Source organism: Diadema setosum, chromosome 11 (assembly GCF_964275005.1).
Source record: "Diadema setosum chromosome 11, eeDiaSeto1, whole genome shotgun sequence".
Classification (NCBI taxonomy): domain Eukaryota; kingdom Metazoa; phylum Echinodermata; class Echinoidea; order Diadematoida; family Diadematidae; genus Diadema; species Diadema setosum.
Genome location: NC_092695.1, coordinates 5,354,576 through 5,378,933, shown reverse-complemented (window position 1 = coordinate 5,378,933; position 24,358 = coordinate 5,354,576). Strand labels below are relative to the sequence as shown.

The window sequence follows — 24,358 nt, the reverse complement described above, 5'->3', positions numbered from 1 at the left end:
ATCTGGTTAGTGGATGGTTGGAATGTAATCATGGAATGAACACTGATATTTGTGGAACTTTGCTCTTCATTGGTGAAGTCTTGTAGAGCTGTCTTTTGTAATGCAAAATTGTGTTCATTTCTTTTTCTGTTTGATAAGTATCTGGGCGTTACCATTTATTGATTTGCTGACATCAATTTTGATTCATTTTTCTTTTTCTTTGCATGGCAGGTTTTGACAGGATAGCCTACTCCATATTGTGCATGAAAGAGACTCACTGATCAGAAGGAACAGAATTATTGGAAAAGCCTGCTCAAGAAAGTGGATATTGGAAGAAAGTGGTGAAGAAAGCACTGGGGACCAAACTTTCTTCCAGAGGAGCACAATTTTGCACCCCTATGGCAGCTAGAGGTTCTGTCCTTGCCTACTCAATCCAGCCTATACCCCAGGAGATCTACAACCAGCAAGTGCAGGACCAGCTCCAGGAGAAGCAGAGGGAGGACGGGAGTCGCCAGCTTGGCACACACAAGCACCAGCACCAGCACAACCACCACCAGCACCAGCACAACCACCACCAGCACCGCACCCGTCGCCACCGGCAACCGCATCCCCAGCGCCAGCAGCAGACGCGCTCGTCATGTAGCAGCTCCTCGCAGGAGGAAGACCCCTCACAGCAGGTGAATAGTGTCTTTGTATAGATGTATGTATGTGTGTGTGTATGTATGTATGTATGTGTGTATGTATTTGTGTGTGTATGTGTTGTATTCATGGGGGGGGGGGCTGGGAGAGAGGGGGAGGAGGGGAGGAGAGAGAGAGAGATGAGAGATGCACTGACATGCAGAAGGGGGAGAAAAAGAGAAACACACAAAATGGGAAACATACAATGTAGAAAAAGGGAGCTCATGCTGGTTCAGTGGTTGCTGTAGTGACCGGCTGCCATTGTGTCCTCCTAGCATTGATGGATCTTACCGATCCCTCTTACTTTGAGCTGATTTCATCCCCTTATAACTCTGTCATTACGACTGGCAGCCATACCACATAAAGTGTTTGTGGTATTTTTAAGTGGTGGTCGTGATGGGATTGTGGAGTGGTTCTTTTATCCATTCACTAAGAGGCTGATGGAGCCGTCAGTATAAGAAATGTGTCTCTATGGGCGATTCATGCCATCCTGGCATTTTGAGATGGATTCAAATGACTCAAATATCAAACTGCTACTGCATGCTGATGGTATACACTCCAATCGGAATTTTCTGTTGACAAATTTATGAATAACACAACAGCAATTACGAAACTCTGAAAAAGAAATGGGGAGAATGCTTCCCAATTATCAAAACAAAAATATCAAAACACAGGCAAATTTCTTTATTGATGTAAAGAATAGTATATATATGCATAGTTTGTGTATTTTGTATGTATGTATGCTATATGTGTGTGTATCAGGTGTATGTAAGACTTTAAACATCTATAATTCTGCTCTGTGCATGGGTACAGAGATACGGTGTAAGAAACGGAGGCTACAGCTCCAACGAGACGCTAAGGATGAGCGAGGTACCAGGATCCTCCACAGGGGACGAGGGCGAGTCCCCCACCACCACCGACACTACCAACCCTGGCCAGCATCACCACCAGCTTCCTCCCCATCACCATGGCAACAGCCTTTGCCAAAAGGTGTCCTCCAGGATGGAGGCACCCATCACAGAGCCAGATGGAGATGAGAGGATGTACTATGGTGGTAAGTCTAGCCAACTTTACTTTTGCCTCCTTTTCTTTCTTGTCATGGAATAAATGCCAAAGATATTCATAGCTCTCTGCTTGTCATTTCTGTCTTGCAAGTATTTCCACGAATTCCCTCTGTCCCATAAAGACGCAGTTAGCGTGGGGATACCATACAGTAAGTCCCCCAAAAATTACAATCAGATTTTCACATTGATAACACCCAATATGATTAAACTGTCTAAATGCTACTTCAGGGTCTTTAAATATAACATCTTAGCTCCATTCTGCGGAAAACCCCATCCGATTTGGTTAATCAGTCACAGAGAAATGTGGATTCAGATTGTTGTAAAGCATGTCATGAGTCTGATTCTTCCAAGTTTAGCACTTCGATGATCTTGTGTGTGAATACAATAGACAGAACTTGGAGGGAAGAGATTCCTGACATCCTCTACCAAATTCCTCATTTCTCTTTGACCATTGAAGCAAATCGAATGGGGTTTTCTGTAAGATGATGGCAATGAGTTATAGTTTCAAACCCTGAAATTGTATTTGGATTGATTCCACTATTCTTAAAGCTATCATTGTGGAGGGTACCATTGTAATTTTTTGGGGGGACATACGGTAGAGTGGGAAGGCTGGCCCAGTTCGGATATATTTCAGAATCCCCGTTAACAAATTGAGCACAGTTTTATTGCTGATCTCTGTGGAAGGACACACACAGCTGTAGAATCTGGACTGGAGTCGACTGGTACTGATGAACATACTGTTTGATGCACATATTCGCTGACCGATGCTATTCGCTGTTTTCGAATATACCCCTGTGAGCAGCGAGTGAATTGAGCCATCCATGAATCTCCTTGCTACCGGGTTGTTAATCTTCTGCAGATTGCTACTTTGAGTCTGCTTGAGTGTTCCTCCTTGAATGGATCTTGTGCTCTGCAAAGCAAATAGTTTGACAAGAGTGTAGAGATAAGTGTAACATATACATGTAGTCCAAATAATAGCCATATGTCATATTGACTGTGTACACTTAGCCTAGCAAAACATGTGAATGCAATGGTTACAACATTTTGATGTGAGGTTAATTGTCTGCTAAAATTTGTAATGTATCGGTGAGTTAGAGATTATCTCCAAACTCCCATAGTTAAAAACAGTGTGCCTCATGTCTTGATACGGATATGTATCAAGGTTGGTATATCCTCACAAGATAAGCACATTTGCGAGTATATCTCCTCCTTGCAAAATCATCTGAGAGTGTTGTTTTGTAGTAAGTGCTGTGTACTCAAGGAATAGAGGTGCAATTTCATGGGAATTAGGGGTAAAAATACATGAAGACCACCCACTCAATTAAACCCAATGCTTATGCTGTATATTAAATTTAGGACGCTTACCAAGACATTCAAGCAAGTGGTTCAGTTCCCCCCCCCCCCCCCCCAACTGATCTTGACCCATCCATAAAGCCTTGGACAGTGACTCGCTTCATGATCATCCATGTACTTCATTGGCCAAACAGATTATAGGGTTATATCCTTCACCCTCTGTGATTCTATAAATATTTGGCATGAAACTATGTGTTCTTGAAAATCCTTATTAAGTGCTGCTCCTTGCTATCTATCTCCCTGCTTTTGAGACTAAAGATAATTTATGTGGCATTATTAGCAATTTAATGTGCTACTTTGCTTACTAGATCATTTTTTATGCCTCCGGCCGGAAGGGTGCTGGAGGCATTACTTTTTCTTACGGGAAGTTTATCCAATAATGATGATTTAGAAGTATGTGCTGGCTAGCAGGTACAAAATATGGCTGAGATAAGTTCCCAATACACATAAAAAACAAAAAACAGGAACAATTGGGCAAATGTTTAATATATTCCTCCTCAAACAAAAATGTGTTCGAAAATTGATACAATAGAAAACCCACTGTGACTCAGTTGAAAAGACTATTGACTGTCAGTTGTGAGGTTACTGGTTCAAGTCCCCTAGCAGTGCTAAGCAATTGTGCCCCTTGGCAAGGCACTCATTGCCTCTTACATTGGAGGGGACTTCAATTTGTTGGTTCTTTGGTATGTAGCTTGCTACCAAGCATTTTGTCTCTTCAACAGCAGCCCATGAATACAAATCATGATTTACTTACACAGTGGAGAGTGCTGTAAAACCAGAAAATTTCACTTGCATTTTAATTTTGCGAATTTTGTGAGAGCCAAGATTTGTGGAATTGGAATGCATGCATCTTGTCTTCATTATATGCATTAAATACTAGTGCCCATTTGCTCAAGTTTCATCTTGTGAAAAAGGCTGTCAGCTCCATCCTGTGAAAAAGGCTGTCAGCTCCAAATTGTGAAAATTTCATGCTGCGAATATTTCTTGTTTTACAGTAGATAGCAGGTGGTACAAGAGAAAAGTTTGAGCTAAAGTTTTTAGGAAGAGTTGACACATTGGACGGAAGCTATGATTGTTTTCTTGTCTGTCAGTGATGTCACCTGACATCCTGTCTTCATATCAGGGAGTTGTCATTATCATGTGACTTTGATGACATGTGACTCTAGCAACTCTCGCAAAATACTGTTCATTGAAAAGCTGAGTTCACAACAAACCCAAAACTGATATTTCAAGCATCTGTATGGAGGACGTGATTGTGTCTACTTGGCGATGTTACCACTTGAGGAAAATTCCTGAGTTTTCGATAGCTAGTGGCAGTGAAAAGTGGTTTCAATATGGCGTCATCGTTACATAAAGATATTGTAAGTTTTTTGCGATAGGTGTTCTCAAGACAAATCGTGACAGGAAACATCACACCAAGTTAGAAAAAATTGCCATTTGGCAAGCAATTTATCTGCCAATGTTCTGGTAGCTTTTGCTCAGCAACTGTCAAGAGTGATGTCACAAATTTTCTTAATGTCTTGATTTCTCACCATCAGTGTGAACTGGCCTCGCGCTTCTTTTATTTCTCTTATTTAAATTGCTAGGCAAATTTTGGGCAGACACTACGTGGCTGCTGCTAATGCTGTGATGTACACTAACCCCCCCCCCCTTCATCTTTTTGCCTCGTATCAGAGTAAACCAGATAAGTTTGCTAATCTTAAGACTACTGCTTGCTTTTGATGACTCACACTAATGGAATATATGGAGGCCAGTCCTCCCAGGTTATCTACCTTCAAAGCATTACAGGTGTGCTCTGAAAAATGGGGACTTTATGAGTCATTTTGTAGCCTACATGATTTAGTAATGTCATATTCGTGACACATTTTTGCTATCCTCTGAGCTTTGCATATATAGGTCATACTTTTATATGACACATACATCCAGGTAGATGCATGTAAATTATATATGTATTATGCATAGCTGTTTTCCCCCACCCTGTGAGATGCAGGAGACTTAGACTTTTTTTTTTTCTAGAATAGTTAAAGAACTGGTAGATACTGATGATTGTGATTTGCCATAGTATTTTTTTGCATATATATTGAGGGATTTTTCCAAACCCAGAATAGTGTTAAGCAAATACTTGCAGAATGAAAGTGGACAGAAAGAACCTTCATAGGACCTAAAAAAAATGTAAAGATACAAGCAGGTAAAATTTAAGATGAGACTTGAACTGATGAAGAGAAAAACATAGTTCCAAACTGATTCCAGAGAGTTGGGATTGCATACTAAATATCTTTTAAGCCATAGATTTTGCAGGGTTTTTATGTTTATACGTTTCTTGCATCAGGTGCTGTTCACAAAGTTTACAACACACTGATTGCAACATGAGTGCAACGTACATGCATACAGTTTTCTGTCTATTACTGTACACAACGATCGTGAATTCAACCATGCGTAAAATTGTCGGGAAGTCCCGATTCACACAAAAAAATAGACTTTGTAAATATATGGTATATACAGTAGATCTCTGCACATATGTTTTATCTAATGACAATTACAACAATTCTTTGAGAGGCTTATGTTTCCTCCTTTGAGATGTCAGAATCGATGTTGTTTTGGTATAGTAGATAATCTAGAGATATTTGGACATTCAAGATACAAACATACAGATCCTATACTGAATACGTGATATATTTAGGGAGTCTAAATTTTTGCGAACCAAGACTTCCCGACGATTTCGCGAACGGTTAAATTCGCGATCATGGAGTCCTGTACTGAACGGAGAAATGTATACATCACATTCATATCGGGATCAGAGTCAATATTTTCGCGTGTCTTTAATTTCGCGAATAGCAGCTGACTCGCGAAATTCGCAAAAATAAAAACCTGATGAAATACTCGGCGTATACAGTATCATATGTCTTACAACAAGTACACATTTCACAGACACCAAATTTGATGTAGAAAAGACTGAATATGCCTTCATGGCTCTTTTCAAGATGAAATTTGTATGAAACAGAACCCTTCTCCATGGGAACGGATGAGCACGGCTTTAAACTCGGGGTCTCTCATGCCTCAAGTGCATTAATGGACACTGGCCATTGCTAATCTCTAAATGCATCATAAATGTTTAACCAAGGCAAAGACCGGTGGATGCAATTTTCGCATCTGGCAGAGGAGGTTGATGGGAGTGGAAACTGGGTTTTGATGTTTGTGAAAAGAGCATTCTGGGCTACCAAATATTGATCTTTGGGTACTTCAGAGATAGCTTAATGGAGAGACCCCTGCCAACAGAAATCCTATTAAGGGTCTCATGGCATTATTGATTTTTGTTTTTTGTTTTGTTATGTTTTTTTCTTTTAGTCTGGTGGTCCATACAATGGAATGAATGCATGCCCTTTTGTTTTTAGATTGGTAGTAATTGAAGGTGTGAACAGTGTAATTATGCTGGCAGGGTACAATGGGTATACTGGAGATAGAGAGAGAATGGATGGGGGGGTGGGGTTGGTGTGAAGGAGAGGGAAATAAAGAGAGGGGGAGATGGGAGGATGGTGATATGAAGATGACACGGGTGAGAAAGAGGATGATGATCATATATAGAAAGAGGAAGAGACAGAGGGAGGGGAGGGGGAGAGGTATAAATGAGAGCAGATGTTTTGTACTGGTAGGAGATCTGTGCTGTTTGCATTGCATGTAGGCCTATGTGTAGGAGGGGGAATGGGGAATGACCTTATGAAAAGAGAAATACAGTTGAGTACTGTTGTCACCAATACTTTGGACTCTGATAAACAGGAACATTACTTTGATGGAACAATATGGCAATATTTTCAGAGCATATCAACTGTCCCACTCATATCTAATGGGCCATTGGTTACATGGCATTTTTCCCACAAGATATCCATACACTTTTTTAACTGAGGAAAGAAAATTCAATGAATTCATAAAGAGTTCTTTGTCATCTTGATGTCAATGAAATAACAACACCAAAAAAATTCCCAAGGTACATGCTAGGCCTCGTGATTAAATCAAGAATGTATCAAAAGATTTTTCATTAATTTTTAGCTTGTTCTTAGGTTACTAGCAGAAATTAAACACATACTGAAATATAAGTTAGGATTGCCATAGCCATATAGCCTGTTGTTATGTGAGATCTAGCATCTAGTAGTTATTTTTTACTTCTGGGAAAAAAAAAAATGACTTTGGTATTTCATCTCTCTGTCAAACTCTAATTCTCTTGTTTATGATTTGTTTTTCTTTCTTTTTTCATGCTGCATTAGTAAAAAAAAAAAAAAAAATGAAAAGAAAGAAAGAAAGAAGGAAACAACCAAAGCATGTGAAAATTGAGTAAAGGAAGGCCAAAGTCCATATAATGGCCTCGGTTACAGTTCATTACATATCTGTATTAGGCCACTGAATAACAAGAATAAGATATAAAAAAATATGAGTAAATTTGAGTGATGATGTAAAACATTGACGTAGTAAGATGTTGATCAATATTGTCCAAGCTAAGTCAGTGTGGTTTCATGGCTTTGATTCTGTTGTAAGTGTTTTGCCTGGCCATGGCCTAGAGTGGTTTCCCTTTATCTCCCCCTTTTATTTCATACAAAGTTTGTACATTATTCATAACAGCGCCCTCGCGTTTCTGCAACGCATGATGAATCATAATGTTCCCCGCACCGGAGAGCAGAGACAAGAGGCTTTGTTTAATTAGCGTTATTGACACGGCCCCCAAACGTCTCTCCCCTGATTGTCGTGCCATGATTGACAATTGGATACCGTCGCACACCGAATGAAGCATGCTGCTGCGCAATTCTCCTGCCATTGTTTCATAACTTTTCGGAGAATATGTCTCCAAAGAACGCAACAATCCGAGAGTTCGAAATTACACGCTCACGCTCCAAACAATGCAAAGGTCATTGGCAGCTCTATCGTCCAGTCACCAGCCACCGAATTCCAGATGCCAGCGAAAAGCCATGTCATTGGTCACAAAACAAATATAAATAAGCAATTTATCAAGCATGACTTCATTAAGTCTGCCAAGTGTGCTTTAAGCAAGGGATAATTGATTCAGAGAAGGAAAGAAAGATAGATAGACAAAAAAGGAGATAAAGATGGAGAGAGAGAAAGAGAGAGATAGAGAAGGCAGGGGAGAGATGGAGATGTTCTGTTTCTATTTATTCTGCTCGAGGGGGTTTAGCTCATGGTGTCAATCAAGTTGTGCCGAAAACGCAAGGAAATTAGCAGAACAACATCACGGCCCTAGGGGCAAACAAACCTCATCACCAAAGTGCATGTGAGTAAACAGGAGAGATTCAGAATGGAGGAGGATAAACCAGAAGGATGACTGAAGGGGGAGATGGATAGAAGGAACAAAAGATGAGGAGATAAAGAAGATGACATGATCAGAACATGGAAGTATACAACACAGTGAGACAACAATCTCATGTTTATGGATTGAAAGATTTAAAGAGCACAACCTCAGAATTCATCTCTGTCCAGATGCGTAGACTACAGAACAAGGAATGTTCTTAATTTTTACAAATTTCGTGAGCGCCAAAATTCACGAAACGCATGCAAAAGTTTTTGTCTACACTGTATGCATTGAATACCAGAGGCAATTTGGGAAAATTTCATGACATGAAAAAGCTTGTCAGCTCCAATTCGCAAAAATTTCATGCCGCAAAAATATCTTGCATTACAGTATAGAGTTATATTGAAATATTCAGTAAGTTTTGATGGAAATGTGATAGAAAGATTAACAGAGTGAAATATACATACATTCACACATATATACAAACATATTTACATATATACATCCAAAACAATATACAGATATACAAACATACATACACACATTAAAAGAGACACCCCAAGATGTAGAGATGCATAGAAAAAAAAAAGAAGTGAATGCAAATAATCTCATGTTCATGTTAGATGTGATTGAATTATGTTTTCCATTTGACCAAGATGTTGGCACTTTGGTGAAAGAAGATGTTCACTGATTTACAATGATGTTGACAATGATGACTTAAAATTAAAAATGAAAAAGTACATGTTTATGATATGATTTTGCCCAGTTAGGTGGCATAGAAGTGTTTAGTGATATGTTCAGCCCAACGTTTCGAACAATGTCTATTATCTTGCTTTGATTCTTCTGTTGTGCCACAATGTGGATCAGTTCTGGAAATTTAATTACAGAAGCCAAAGGAAATATGATGCTGACTGCAGAAGTAATATTGAGGCTGCTAGGGTAGATGCAATTTAAATTCAAAGTTAGTGGATGAATTAAAAAAACACTGTTAAGAAGTAGGCCTATCTCTTACTTCAGGTGTAATGAGTTGAAAATGCACAGAATATGTCTCTTTATCTTCTTAAGTTCTTTAGAAGAAAGAAAAACATATTAGTAACTAGTAACAAATTTGATTAAGTAGAGTTTTTCTTTTTATCTCATGAAATGATTTATCAAAGTACTTGTGGTCATTGGGGGTCACTCTATGCCTGCCTTGCTCCACAAATGTATTTGCAGTTGGCATACAAATTTGCTTGAAGTTTTGTTAATGATTTAGCCAGTAGATGTTTATTTCCATAGACCCATAGCTCCCTTATCTGAGTACACTATCGGTAAATCCTTCCACAACATTTTGGAAGCTTACCAACCCCATCATTCTTATCCTGTCCCTCTTCTCTCATCCCCCCTTCATCCTCAGCCTGTTCCTCTTCTACCATTATCCTCCCCTGTCCCTTCCCTTCCGTGCCCCACTCCTTTACCCCTACCAGCCCATCCAGTAATCTCAAACCCACACAATTGGATGATTACTGATTTACCAGCCCCAGCTTGCCAGGACATGGGGAATGATAATACGTGCATGTAGCATCTCTTTGTTAAGGATACAGTTAACCTTAAATCCCCGACTTCCAGTTTGGTTTGTTTAGATGTTTATCTCCTGCGTGTTTACCCCGATCCCTTTGGTGGGCTGTGGGATGGGACCCTTTGTGCTTTAATTAGCGGGGGAGTTAGTGACTTTTGTGAGAAACTGGCACATTGTTGCCCCCCCCTTTGTGGTGGAGTGTGGGACCGCTTAGAGTCAATTGTGTCCATGGGTGAGCACCGGGTACAGGGGTGCTGTTTTGTGCTTGTAGAGGTGAGTCGGCAAACAATGACACAGTTGCCTAAATTGGTTGCGAGCACATTGTTGCAAGGGCTAGAACAGTGGAAGGGATTGGCTGTCTCATTGAATCGCGATTGATGATCAGTTCTAGAGCTGACTTTTGTTTGGAGCAGGCACGGGGCAAAGTTTTCTCGCGCTCCCACCTTTCTACTGGCAAGAGGCAGAAAAAAAAAGAAAGAAAGAGATCGGATGTTCTCGCAGGTGCTTTTTGGAGATAACCAGGTTTTGATACATAAAGCCTTGACTTGATGGGATAGTTGTCATTTAGAAGATTGAAGAAGAAAAAAAATGAGCCTTCACCTTGGCATAACCTCCCTGGATGCTGTCGACGAATGCAACCAGGAATAACTTCAAGCGATTTCAAACATATTGCCACACTTCTAGTTCTTGGAAGTGCGACATCTGAAGAATTGTGATGTTAGTGTACTTGCTTGGATGATGGTATCTCAACAGTCGACTTGATAAAGCAATTTTTTTCTACCCCGGAGCAGAATTTCTTCGTTAATTAGGCGTGTGGTATTCTTTCATGTGGTTCCTTGGAGAGATGGCAGTGGACTAAGTTGGGATTTGTCAGTATTCAAAAACCTTTTCTTTGGAACTACTTTGGAACCATGGATGTACGAGGAATAGCCCCAGGGCCCAACCCACACGCGCCCACCCCGCACGGGTCCCTTATGCGCAAGCCGTACTTTCGGCTGTGCAACGGCAAGCCCCAGCTGGCCGGCTGGATTGTGTTTGAGAAAGGTATTTAGCTCACTCAGTTGCCTGGGTACAGGCATGTTGTTTCACTTGCTGTCTGCATCCAAATCTTTGATCTCTTTCTCTTTCTCTTTTCTCTCTCTCTCCTGTTTTCTCTCATTCTCCTGTATTCACTCACCAATCTCTCTTTCTTTATCTCAGTCTCTTTCTCTCTTGCTATATCTATCTGTTGCTATCAATCTTTACAGGGTATATCTATCTATCTATCTACCTATCTATCTATCTATCCATCTATCTACAATTCTATCTATATCATATACAATCTATCTTTCACGTGTATACTAGTATCTATCAGTCTGTAGATATCCTTCTTGATCTTTTTCTCTTATGTGATATCAATTTGAAAGAATGACATTTTGTTTCCTTGTGTGAAAACACTTAGGACCTCTGTTTTGTATGTGTTGCATCATTTCAGAATGAGTTATTTTCTGAGAAAAAGAATCAGGATCTATTTGTGAAGATTATATTGCCCTGTATCTAAGTCATCAAATCTTATGGATGATGGTAGGGTATACATTCTCAGTTATGGGAAAAAAATAAATAAAAATGTTGATATTTTCCTTTGAAACTTAGACTACATGCATACAAGCTACATGTAGGCCTACATAGTTATTTTAGACTTCTTAGCATGATATACCCAGTGAATGATTGTGTTTTGAAATTGATTTTTGTAATCAATAATGCAGAAATATGTAGATTTTTTGAGAATCTTCAGTCTACTGTAATGTCGAAAGGACATTCAAGAACAATTTACATGTAAGTGAATGTAACTCATTTGTGTATAAAGCCTTCAACTGCAGGGCATTGTTTCATGAACATACTGAGATACATGTATCATGAATACATATGAGATATAGTGAAAATTTATAGTATCAAGTATCTTGTTGTAGATTAGCCTAACTGTATCTTGACTCATTCTCTTTCTACAAGAGTTGGGAATACATTCAATATGGTATATGCATCCAGAAGAAAAAAAAATGAGTTGTAATGCTATCAGGTATAGTATCTTGTTTTGTTGTTGTTGTTTTGTTGTTGTTGTTGTTTTTTTTTTTGTGAGTTTTTTTAGGAGGAGGGGTTTGCTTCAAGTGCACCCCCCAAATCAGGTGCAGCCTATCAGTCAGCAACTCATGATTTATTTTTTTTGTGGAATTTCCATAAATTGTATTGCCTGTAGGTTGTCACATGATCAATCTCATTTAAAGTGCCAGTATGGTTTTTAGCATTGTTAAAACAAATTGTAAGGTTTGTTGTAGAGCGCTGCAAACACACCAGCCTGCTGGCCCTGGACACTTAAAACTCACCGTACGGCAAATGAAATTAATGGTAATTTGCCCTGCATAAAGTATGGAGCCCATTGCCTGAATTTAACCACTTGGCAAGGGGAGAAATGAAGTGTATTTCATGCTATGCCCTTTCATGGTTAAATTCTCAAAGCCTGATACAATCCTGAACAAAATGGACCAGCACATGTTACAAAGTGTAAGTTTCATACAACTTTTTACTGACCCACCAACCCAGAATCATACATAGATATATGGGTATGCTGTCTGCATATATTTCATTACTGTGTTTACTCTGTTTCAAATATTTGAAAAATGATAGGTTCACCATGCTATGAGCTACTACTGTACAACATTGTGTATGCACATACAAAATGTACTCATACATTGTTTGTTGTATATTAACCTGTTGAGGACGAGTCCCGAGTATACTCGGGCAAGCGTCTGTGGGAAATGCATGTTGTAGCAAAATCAAACCATCACAGTGGGTTTAAAATGATATCAAATTAAATCTTTCTTCATTTTGGTCTAATGATTCAGAAAGATAAGAATAACATTGTCAATTTTTTGCTATTTTTTGCTGCTCTTGGGTGATGATAAAGTGTCTCCAAAATCAAGTATTTGGGATTTAAATGTAGTATGCCTGTTTTGTTAGAGAAGAGGAAATGGTGAAGACTTGCAATCTTTCATATACAGCTGTACATACATGTAGACCTACACATAACCTGAGGCACAATTTTACCTATGTCACACACACCTCGCCGTCTGCACATGTAAACACTGGGCGATATTTTTGGTGTGTACACATTCACACGGTATGCATGATATGAAATAAACAAGAGGAATCTTTTCTTTTATCCCCCCCCCCCCCCCGAGAATTCAATGCATGCAGTTTTTAAAATTTGTGAAGGGAGGGGAAAAAATGAGAATGGTATGTTTGCTAATCACCTGTTAATTCCAGAGAGGCAGTCTAGCATAGTGAATGAATGGTTGGAAGATAAGTAAAAACAGAATTTGGTCTCCTGTTTCAAAATAGAATAAATGCAATATTCCCCGCTATTACTGGCAAAAACTCAGGCATAATGCCCATAATGGTTCATGCAGATAATGGATTGAATAAATGACGAAGTGATGCGAGATACATATTTACAGAAATAATTTCTGTATGAATAATTTGCATGAAGTGGATTTAAAGGCATAATTTACCATTTGCAGATGAAAGCATTAGTGCTATGAAATAGTTCTAAAATGTGAGTTAGGGATAGAAACAACCACTGTCAAAATTGAACCCGTATAATCGAAGTTAAGTGTTGTTAAATACACAAAATGTGAACAATAGTTATAATAAAAAATTTTCCAGACTAAAACGTATACAGTTACGGTTTATTGAGAAAACCCTGATATCTCCTTATATTTTAGGTTTTATTGCAAATATTTCATATGGTAGGATGTTTTATGATACAACAGACCTACACATGTGCATCAAATATGATATCTTGAAAATTTTTGAAATCACTGCTCCCAAAGGTAAACTGGACCTTTAAAGTATATATGCCAGTATTTTTCAACTTCCATGTCACTGTAAGGGATTTTTAAAAGTAACATGGATTCAAATTTTATTTCTGCTGTTCAGAGTTGAAAGAGCCTGTGAACTCTCAAAAAAGAAATTCTATGAATTTCTGTTATTTGAAAAGCAAGCATGCACTACTACAATAATAAATAATTGCTTTGATAAATCATATCAAAAATGCAGTATGCTATGTCAAATTTTTATGCTAGTGCCTGTGAAAAGACAGAAACGTATTGAACAATGAAAGATAGCAACTCATATAATGTACCATGTATTCTTAACTATACCTTATGGGACTGTGTATTGAGTTCCATAAACATTTTGCATTTTGATAAATCACTGCTTCAATGAATCATCGTCATCAAAAAAGCAATATGCTATATCAATTTTTTTTCTGTTAGTGCCTGTTAAAAACACAGAAACACATTGAAAAGTGAAAGATAACAACTAATATGATGTACAATTTTTTGTACCATGCATTCTCAACTGTACCTTATGGGACTGTGTATTAAGTTCCATAAAGATTTTGCATTTTGATAAATCACTGCTTCAATAAATGATCGTCATCAAAAAAGCAATATGCTATGTCAAATTTTTGTGCTAGTGCCTGTTAAAAACACAGAAACATATTGAACAATGAAATAGCAACTCATATAATGTACATGTATTCTCAACTGTACCTTATGGGACTGTGTAAAGTTCCATAAACATTTGTATTTTGAACCTGTAAAATGTACATATAGGCGTAACCTGAATGTAACGTTTTTGTCTACTTTGGTGTGTTGCTCAATTTTAGTCCTCCTTGGCTACTGGGCAACTATAAAATTCAATCTGCAAATACATTGTAGGCCTACTGCAATTTGCATTGAATACCCAAATATGTGCAGACTGTTCATTGTTACCAAATCTATGCTTATATTTTTGTAGTTATATTGCCTTAAAAAAAAACACACACACACACGCACATTATGGCCAACAGACTCTCAACAATGTAATAAAGTTTTGGTGCTTATTATACTTCTACTAAAACTGTAAAGTAACAGGAAATTCAGAATGAGCACCATGCATCTTTTTTTAGCTCGCAAACAGCAGTTTTGCTCTGAGGAAGTGCAAATTGTGCAATACACTTTTTTCTCATTCCAAAAGAAACAAGCTGAACTACAATATCGGGCATACATGTAGGGCCTACGAGACATGGTAAGATGTACATGTAAGTAACCAGGGAGGAATTTTCTAGGGCTAACCAATACGTGCATACTGGAAGAATACATATTTTGAAAAAAACAGTGTTATAGTATTGGTGGAGGTGAGGATTGGGCTTTTAATTTTTTGCCTGATACCAAGAAACCATGTATGAAATACAATGTAGTACATAGCAAACCAGTCTATTAGGAATTCAAAGTTTATTTGAATAAGATCAGTTTTGGAATGGCTGAGACATCCAAAAACAAGGTAAAACAAAGCAATCATAATAAAAGGTAGGTCCCACCTTTTATCAGGATCACTTTGTTTTGGATATCTCAAATAAATGTTGAATTCCTCTTGGAATTCCATGCTCTTTCATATTCATAAGAGGTTTCTCATTATCTCACACACAAAAAAAATGTTAGAAACCTGAAGTTTTAGGTCTCAACCTAAACTATACGATCCCTGTAACTACTGTATGCATATCTATAGCAATCTTGCTCTTGATCATGCTGTAAAAACTGTGTTTTGCCATTCCTTTTTCATGTACGAACATGGGTGCCACTCTTGCACTCGCCACTTTTCTCTCCTAGAGATGTCAGCTTGTTTTACCACTTGAAATTTCCGTGTGAAATGTGTTTGTTCAGTGAAAAGGCTGGAGGATTTGTGACTGTGTGTGTGTGCTTCTGCTTGTTTTGTTTTGTTTTGTTGCTCATATGGAGCAGACAGTAGGCATGAGATAATTCCATAAGATGAGGTCAGAGGTGATTGGTATTAGGGGTCTGGGTAGGATTGGTTCTTCGATGACCTGTCAAATTTATCGCAGTCCTCTCTTGCTCCTGGAGCGGAGGCAGAGGAGAAAATCGGAGTGGATGACTCAAGGTATCAAGGACGGGGTAAACCCGACCAGACTTCTCTGACTCTAATCCTGGGATCTTTGCGAAATTTCCCCATCGCCTGTAGCAATGCCATATCCCTCCATCCCTAAACATCCACACAAAAAGGTAGAAAGATTGTTAAAAGGGGGGAAAAGTCGATGAGAATGCTGTTTAAGAAATACCTTCTGTCGCCTGATGGAAGACAGAACATTCCTTGTAGAATGAGTTGGGTTGTTTGGTTTTTTTTTTACACAATGAAGGGAAAGTTGAGGATGTCCTCTCAAACAGAAAGATAAAGACTGGTCTCCGAGAAGAGGTAGAAAAAAAAAAATCATCTTATTTATCTAGTTCAACATGAAGTAGTACAGTAAGAGGAAAAGAAAGATACCGTTATGTGGTCAGCAATAGCGTTGTAGCTGTGCTTTATCCATTAGAAAACTGAATTTTTTTTGCTGTTGTTCATTCTGCTGGTACCAAGGGACTTTTCAAAGGTTCACCAGAAAAAAATCAGTCAGGGAGATATGATACATTCAAATGCGTGTCATATGAAGCATCAAATGCCTTAAAGGATGCCATCACAATCAAACAAAAACAAAAATTCTTTTTTTTTTTGCATATATGATTATGAAATTCCTCGCACCATTACACCATTTTAAACGTGGAAGCTAAGCGATTTGTGGTTTGTTCACACTTGTTAAAAAGCGTACAGATGTACTTTGCAGTCATAAAAAGACAATCAAACTCTGTCAAACCCATTCATGCAATACAGCAGTATGCAAACATGACGATACCTTGTACATTTCCAAGTTTTTCCCACCTGTACAATGACGGTAGTACTTATAAAGTGATGCTACTACAAATGTCTGCGGATGCTAAGCGGAAAGTGCATTGCTTTCTGAAACAGAGTCGCAAAGCACTCTAAGGTGCAGGGGGTTTTATATCAAGTCATGTTATGTTTACCCTCGCTTCTTGTATGGGCGGATTGTTCAGCGAGATGTAAAGGGTGATATCCTATTGTACCTCTGTTTCCGTGAACTTCTGGATAGATTTTCTGCATTATTTTGTACACTTTTTCCCCTCCATCACTCTCATACTCATGTGTATCTCACAGTGTGTCAGATGTTATTGAGTTGATATATGAGTGACTACATTTTTGATGCAAATTAATCCATCCATCAACACAGAAGCTTACAGAATGTCTTATTTCAAGAATATTTAACTTGATAGCGTTGTTCTTCTGGAAAAGTGCAGCTGAGTTTTGGATATTTTTAGCAGTAGATATCTTATTTAAGAATATTAAACTTGGTAGTGTTGTTCTTCTGAAAAAGTGCAGCTGAGTTTTGGATATTTTTAGCTGTTGATGTCAGTACTACATCATTTGTGCGGTTCATTCTCAATCTGCAGGGGTTTGTTACATTATTTTCCATCTTAAACAAATAAAAGTACACAAATTAAAAAGCAAAAGTGATGCAGCACAAGTGCTGTGGTACAATCATTTTAAAAGTGGAAATTTGTGTATGATTACATTGTGAGTGTTTGTGGTGAATTCCACTTGTTCATAAGGACTATGAAAGTAGACATTTGACATCTGTAGGCCTACATAATGTATTTTAATGTTTACAAAAATATTTTCTTCTCCCCTATTTGTTTTCCTTTGTTTGCTCTAGTTCAGGTCAGTGGAGTACAGAATTTGTAAAAAATTTACATACTGTGAAATATTTGTAAATTATTTCCATGTTTATTGTACCTGAAAGTATTATGGTTTATTAGGCAACTGTTGAACAAAGATTAACCTTTTTTTTTTTTAGAGAGAGAGAGAGAGGGTGGGGGGGGGGGGGGGGAGATGGATGGGGAGGGGAATTTTAATTCCTACCCAACCAATAAATTGCATTGGAACAGAACAACTTAAGCTTCTTTTGTATATTTGACTTATGAGGTGGTGTGATAGTAATAAAACAGTGTTATACATTTTAAATGATGGGAATGCTGTCAAAACAAAAACATTGTTCAAAATTTAAAAAAATTGAAAGAGCTCTGAGGAAACTGATTTCCATTCTTAAATGTTAGTTAATCATCTAGCAGTACCGTACAATGTTATCTTTGTTTTATTAAAAACTTGTTTTTTATCATTTATCTATTCATTTTGAAATGTGACTAATGGATGTCAATAATGAATGTCATGTAACTTCAATGAACACCTTTAAAACAGAAAACATAAAAGAAAACATGTCCTCTGTGCATACAGTATTACTTTGCTTTGCTACAAGGGTTACTAAAATTAAGAAGGACAATCATCCCTGAGGGGCATAAATCCCTGGCAAAGAAGAAAAACTTCAGGAATTTCTGTCCTTGTCAGTAACTGTATGCTCCCCCCCCTCCCCCCCCCCCCCACGAATAAAAACATTTTAAAAGATAGACATTAGTATAGTAAACATGCTAGGGGCTCTTAGATTTACTATGGAGGTCATGTACACTGCAGGTTAGCCTATGCCTGTGATTCAAATGAAGATTGAGTTCAAAGAAAGATCGGATTTACATTCGCGGAAAGAACATATGTGAGGCCTGTTGTAAAGTGCACACGGATTACACAATCTGCATTATCTTCTTGAAAGAGAAAGTTGCCAATTCTGTTGACTTGAAAACATCAAATTCGGGGGGGGGGCAGTTCTTTTTCTGACATTGAATTTAAATGTGAACTCTTTCAGTGAATGTTTTTGTCTGACATATTTTTGGTTAACATGTTTGAAATCTATACACAAAAAGAAAATTAACTTTGGCAGTATTAAAATTAACTTCTTTTAAGAATTGATTGAATTGGTATATTGTGCTGGTACACTGTAATATTATCAACAGAATCATCCAGTAGGTTGACAAATATAATGTCTAGCTAAAGGAGTTGTGAGTCTGAAATGCAAAGACTAAATAGTTACCAGCTGTTGTAGTTTAAGTTTAGATGGAATGTTATATTGGATGGACAGGAACTGGGCATTTGATACATGACTGGTCACAATGAGTTTTGACAGTATGGCCAGCACACTAGCCTCTTGCTCTAGACCCACTTACAATATATTGATTGTCTTTTCTGATAAATAATCATTCTGTTTCATCTCGTCTTTTTGTGAACTAAGAGTATCATGCACACTTCTTTTCTTTTGTTTCAGAAAGTAATTAGTGTGATGGGAAGTCATTTTGTAATCGATTCTGTGATTCAAGTAAAAGAACATATGCAAGATATTGTCAAAAGAAATTTATGAATTACTGGCCTAGACTATTTGTTAGGTTTTGTAGTGATGTATAAAGAGTACATGATACATACAATGTAGGCCTATGTGCCTCCTTTAAAACGAAAAATATGTTTTTAAAAAATATTATTAGAGGGCTGTATATTTACAGCACATTGCAAAATGGATGAAAAGATGTGTTGAAAGTTAAAGGAAAATGATTGATACTAGTTGTATATGTATACATCACAAGACCAAATCCAGTAAACACCAAATCCAGACTCAATTTAGAGGCATAAAAGCTCTCAATTTCAATCGTTTATTCTGAACAGAGGGAGTGTCAGTCTAGTTAAAGACGTGCAAACTGAAAGCATTCTCCATGTCGTTGTCAAATGAGTTGTTTCAACATGCTTCTTATTGATTCTTCATGCAGTTTGACCTTCTTTTGTGTCTCTTGGATCCAGACAAAAGAAAGGGGGAAAAAAAAGCTCGCCTCCCCGCATGATGTTGATTTTGACATCTACCAAACTCCCTTTCTGGTTGAGGTATCACCTTGTCCATAACTTCACACCTCAGATTTGGCATCACAGGTGTTGCGGAGGGCCACGAGTGGGTGAAAACGAGGAGAGAATAGAGAAAGGGAAAGCTGGTGGCTGTGAAAAGGAAAAATGGAGGAAAAAACACAAACTTTTGATAAACATCTCACTGGTAGAGCTTTTCAAAAAGTCACAGGATTTTGAAGGCGGGTTATTTAGGCCCTACACTTGATACCCCCATATTCTCAGAGTGGGATTTTTTTTTTCAGGGATAGAGAATTTGGTCTTCATTTTTTGCTCTGTTATTGCAAATCGATATCCTTGACATAATTCGTGCAGAGTTTGTATTTCACAGTTGCATTGATGTGATGTTTGCTTGTATACATAGTTTCACGTTGATATGCGCCTTTGCATGTTTCATCAGTTCTATCCTCTTGGACAGATGGATAAGTCAATTTTGCATTTCTTTGAAAAAATGGAAAGATTTACTGAAAGGTCAAACATGATATCAGCTTTTTTCTTGTTGATTTGCACTCGTATCGGTGGTACATTGTACATTGTAACTACCATACAACTGTAACAAGTAAAGACAGACCCTACCTGGTGATAAAATTTCCTTTATAGCTCATCTTTAGATAGTATTCTTGAAACAGTGAGTAGAACATGGGGTCATGACATGGTGTAGTAATAATATCAAGTTTGGAAACTGCAAGCAAATCTGTTTCTGTACTCTCTTTTGGTCCTGTTGGTGACATGTTTATGTCAACAGGATTTTATGATGTTGGTTCCTAACAGGTTAACGTTAGAGACCGTCACTCTCTCACAAACTAGAACTTCATACCCCTTCATCTCAGAAAGGTGTGTTAAGATACCCCCCCCCCCCTTCCTCCCACCCCCATCTTTATCCACCAGTGATCTTTAGCCACCAGTGATCTTTAGCAGGGTTTATTTAGTTTTCCCCTAATGAACTTGCCTTTCCAAAGGCAGTTTATCCCATCAAATGTCTCCGGAGGTATCGCATCTCACCGTCCATCCATGGCCGCTGGGATCCCCTCGGGCAGTCTTCCTGTGGCGTATGTTTCTTACCTGGCAGAAGGACACAAGTGCTACTGCCAGCTCGTGATACAAATTGCATCTCAGCACGCATACTGAGTTAGCATTAAGTGCGAAGGTCACCTGTCCATCTGCATTACACTTGTCACTTCATCACTTTGGAGAAGGTAGACGATGTTTCAATTGAAAAGAAAAGTGATAGAGAGAGGGGGGAAAAAAAAGAGAACTTAAAGGGTGTGTACAGTTCTGGTTGAGGTGAGGATTTAGCTTTTAACGTTTCGCGAGATATTCAAAAATCACTCTATGAGATGTCAAAGATCATGCAATTCTAAGGGGTATCAAAAGTTTATTCAATGAAAATCGGTTTTGAAATGGCTGAGATATCCAAAAACAAGGTGAAACAAAAAGATCCTAATAAAGTTGTGGCATGTCGCCTTTTATTATTAGTACTTTTTTCGATATCTCAGCCATTTGAAAACCAATTTTCATACAATAAACGTTAAATCCTTCTTAAAATTACATGCTCTTTCATATTTTATAAGAGGCTTTTCATTATCTCACTTAGGAATGTTCAAAACATGAATCCCCACCTTAACCAGTACTGTACAGTCCCTTTAATGGCAGTTCATGATGCAAAATAGACATCCCACATGTACTTTCCAATTTGGGCATTTTGGCAATAGTCCCGTGCTTGAAGAGGCAAGTGGCTATTCATTTCACTTGCCCCAGAGTCAGTTTGAGTTCCCCAGGGCAAGCTGGAAAGTGAGTTCATAGAGCCCTGATCATGAATGATTGGAGGGAATTTGTTTCTGCATGTGCACTTGTTCAAACCTATGATAATAAACCATTCATAGAATCTTTCATTGACTTCATTTCAATGAGAAAATGTTCAGACAGAGTAGTGACTGGCAATTGAATAGATCATATAAAGAGAAGAATATGATTATGAAACGATAAGGGCATTTTTCTCTACTCAAATCATCCAGTTTAAGTATCACAGAAGACGACTGCCACCACCAAGACATGGTGTCTACGTCCATATCCTGGAAAAGGTGCACACATGGAGTTAACCCCATCTGCCACTGACATGTCCTTGTGTAGTCCCATACCAGATCTAATGAGGTGCAGGGCCTTATCGGATCTTCCCCTTTTGCTTTGTCTTTCTTTCTCGCCCCGGCGCTCCCCGAAAAATCTCCCATCCGAAATTGTCCCCGGCCCACCTGACGCGAGTTAGCTCCTGATCCCCGCCCAAGCTGGTCGCTAAATCTGAAACAACATCTCCTGTCGTCGCGGCGACGGTGGCTTCCTTCCCTCCCCGCTCCCATCTCACTCCAGATCCGGACGAGAGGGATCAAATGTCATGACGAGGAGATTGTTAGAAATTTTCTGAAGGAATATTTGATGAAAAATTTGTGTTGTGTTTCTCTCTTCCCTCTGTTGACCATCTCCATTAACTCCAATCCGGGGGGCTCTGGGATGGCCAAGACGGAAGCTCCTGCTAATTGTTTCTTTCGGAGCAAGGCGGGGGAAAGCAACGAGAAGATTTCTTCTTCTCTCTTTGTCCATCTGACGCTCTTGCCCTGCCCCCTTAACCAACCCTCCAATACTTCTTGGGAGAGGCTGCTTCAACCACTTTTCCTGTACTTGTTTTAGATAGAATAGTAAAGCATCAATTGATGTAATCCAGTTTGCTAAAGTTTCTGTCAATGCCAGCCTTACATTCTTACCAAGTCCAGTCACTTGTCACAAGTACGCCTGGGTCTATTTCAATGCCATGTGGGATTTTTGATGCATGGTATTCACAGACCTGCCGAGAGTCTTCTCAATTCTGTATAAAGCTTCTTGAAATATTACCTATGTATAGAATTAATAGAATTCATACTTGCAGAGTTTTTCAGTACACAGAGAAGTCCTGAAAAAAAAAATCTATTGTAATACCTGCCAGATTTGGGAATCATTATTGCTTGTTGAGATACATGAAACACACCAGAAACTCCCCCAAAGCTGATTTGAAATGCTTTGATTTTGATGAGTGAATGTGGGCAGCTTTGCATTCATATTGTGATGAAGTTCAATTCTGTGCATTTAGTTTGTATTCTTTTTGTGTTCTGTGTGTGCAGTCTTTGTCTCAATAACATGTTCTCATCCCTTTGCCTCACTTTCCTCCAGCCATTCTACCTTACCATCTTACAGAATGAAGATGTCGTAATCGAAATCATACTGTATTTGATGGTAGCCACGAACTTATATTCGCCTGGTGAAATAACTGATGCATGATTAGGGTCCCGTTTCATAAAGCTTGTTATCAGTGACAACTGCCACATTTCTGTGACAAATTAGCTCTTAGCCAATCAGATGCAAGGATTTCAGTAGCTTATAACAACTATGACAACTTGTCACTGATAACAAGTTTTATGAAGCAGGGCCCAGGTATCAGATCATGTTTGTCACATGTGTAGCACATGAAAAAAAAAAAAAAGAAGAAAAGAGAAGAACTGGCCAGGTAAAAATAGAATCCATACCCGTGTGACAGTGTGAAAGTTTGTGGGGAATATATGAATATGAATGAAAATATATATTTCGTTTTAATCTCTCCCATGCAGGCAAAGACAGCAGGAAAGATTTATCATACCCCTCGGGCGGCAACTTTGATTCCGCCCTCGGCAGCATGGACGGTTCGAACAGCGTCAGCACGTCGACAATGACGACGACCACGGCGCGAGGAGACCCAAGCCACGACCAGCTCATGGAGGAGGTAGACCACTATTTACATGTGAGTTCCAACAGCACACCCATGCCTCACTACGCTGTCTTTGTTATGCATGCAAACTGTACAGGAGTAACTATAACATACCTTCAAACTTGCCTAAGTGGCCACCTGTCTATAGCGGCCACCTGCCCTATACGGCCACTAAAGGTCAAAACAAAAAACAAAAAATATCCCAATAGAAAAGCCATGTTAAAGATACTGTCTGTAGCAGCCACATTTTTCATCTCCTTCATTGGCCACTGTAGACAGGTTTGACTATACTTAATTGAATCATTGCTTAATGTGCAGGGGGGCCCCTGAACTCAGTTCCTAGAACTTACGTCAGGCTTGCTCAGCTTTTGTGTGAGCTACCCAGAGAGACTACTAACAGTTCTTCTCAGAACTCTTGCATGGTACCAGTGCAAATTCTCTCCACAATACGCAGAGCCTTGCCAACAGAGACATATGTTGGGAAATCAGAATCATGCTATGGGGGAGATGCTGTATGCATGAGTGACTTAAACCACCATTGTATTCATCGTTTTGAAGTCACATTTACAGTCACATCAGTCCTACCAAACTTGACTGCGACCAACTATGAATGGATTAATGATATTCTGAGGCTAAAGGGGCTTTCCAGAAAAACTTGTGCGAGAGAAAGGAAGATTAACTGGAAGGATGTGTGATGCTAAGGGGGATTTGTCATGTTCAGCACAACATGATGGCATGTAGGATAGCTGTTTTCTTACAAACTGATCTTCAATCCAGTAGACTAGTGATGGGTAATGACTTCCGCTGTCATGTCAAAGCAGTTTCATCACTCGTTTCCTGAGAAGTGGGGGACGGGGATGGGCGATTGAGATTGCTGCAAAAAGACATCAAGATGTCGGGCATCCGTTCAT

General features: G+C 38.7%; 1 protein-coding gene across 1 annotated transcript in view; it reads left to right on the top strand.

Annotated features, from left to right (window-relative positions):
* Window positions 1-241: 241 nt before the first annotated feature.
* Window positions 242-24,358, top strand: part of LOC140235224 (teneurin-3-like) — a 49,306-nt gene continuing 25,189 nt past the window's right edge. The window contains exons 1-3 of the mRNA XM_072315256.1: window positions 242-656; window positions 1,471-1,711; window positions 23,311-23,480. Of these exons, the coding sequence (XP_072171357.1) occupies window positions 378-656; window positions 1,471-1,711; window positions 23,311-23,480 (690 nt within the window). The 5' untranslated portion in view covers window positions 242-377. The remainder of the gene's footprint in view (window positions 657-1,470; window positions 1,712-23,310; window positions 23,481-24,358) is intronic.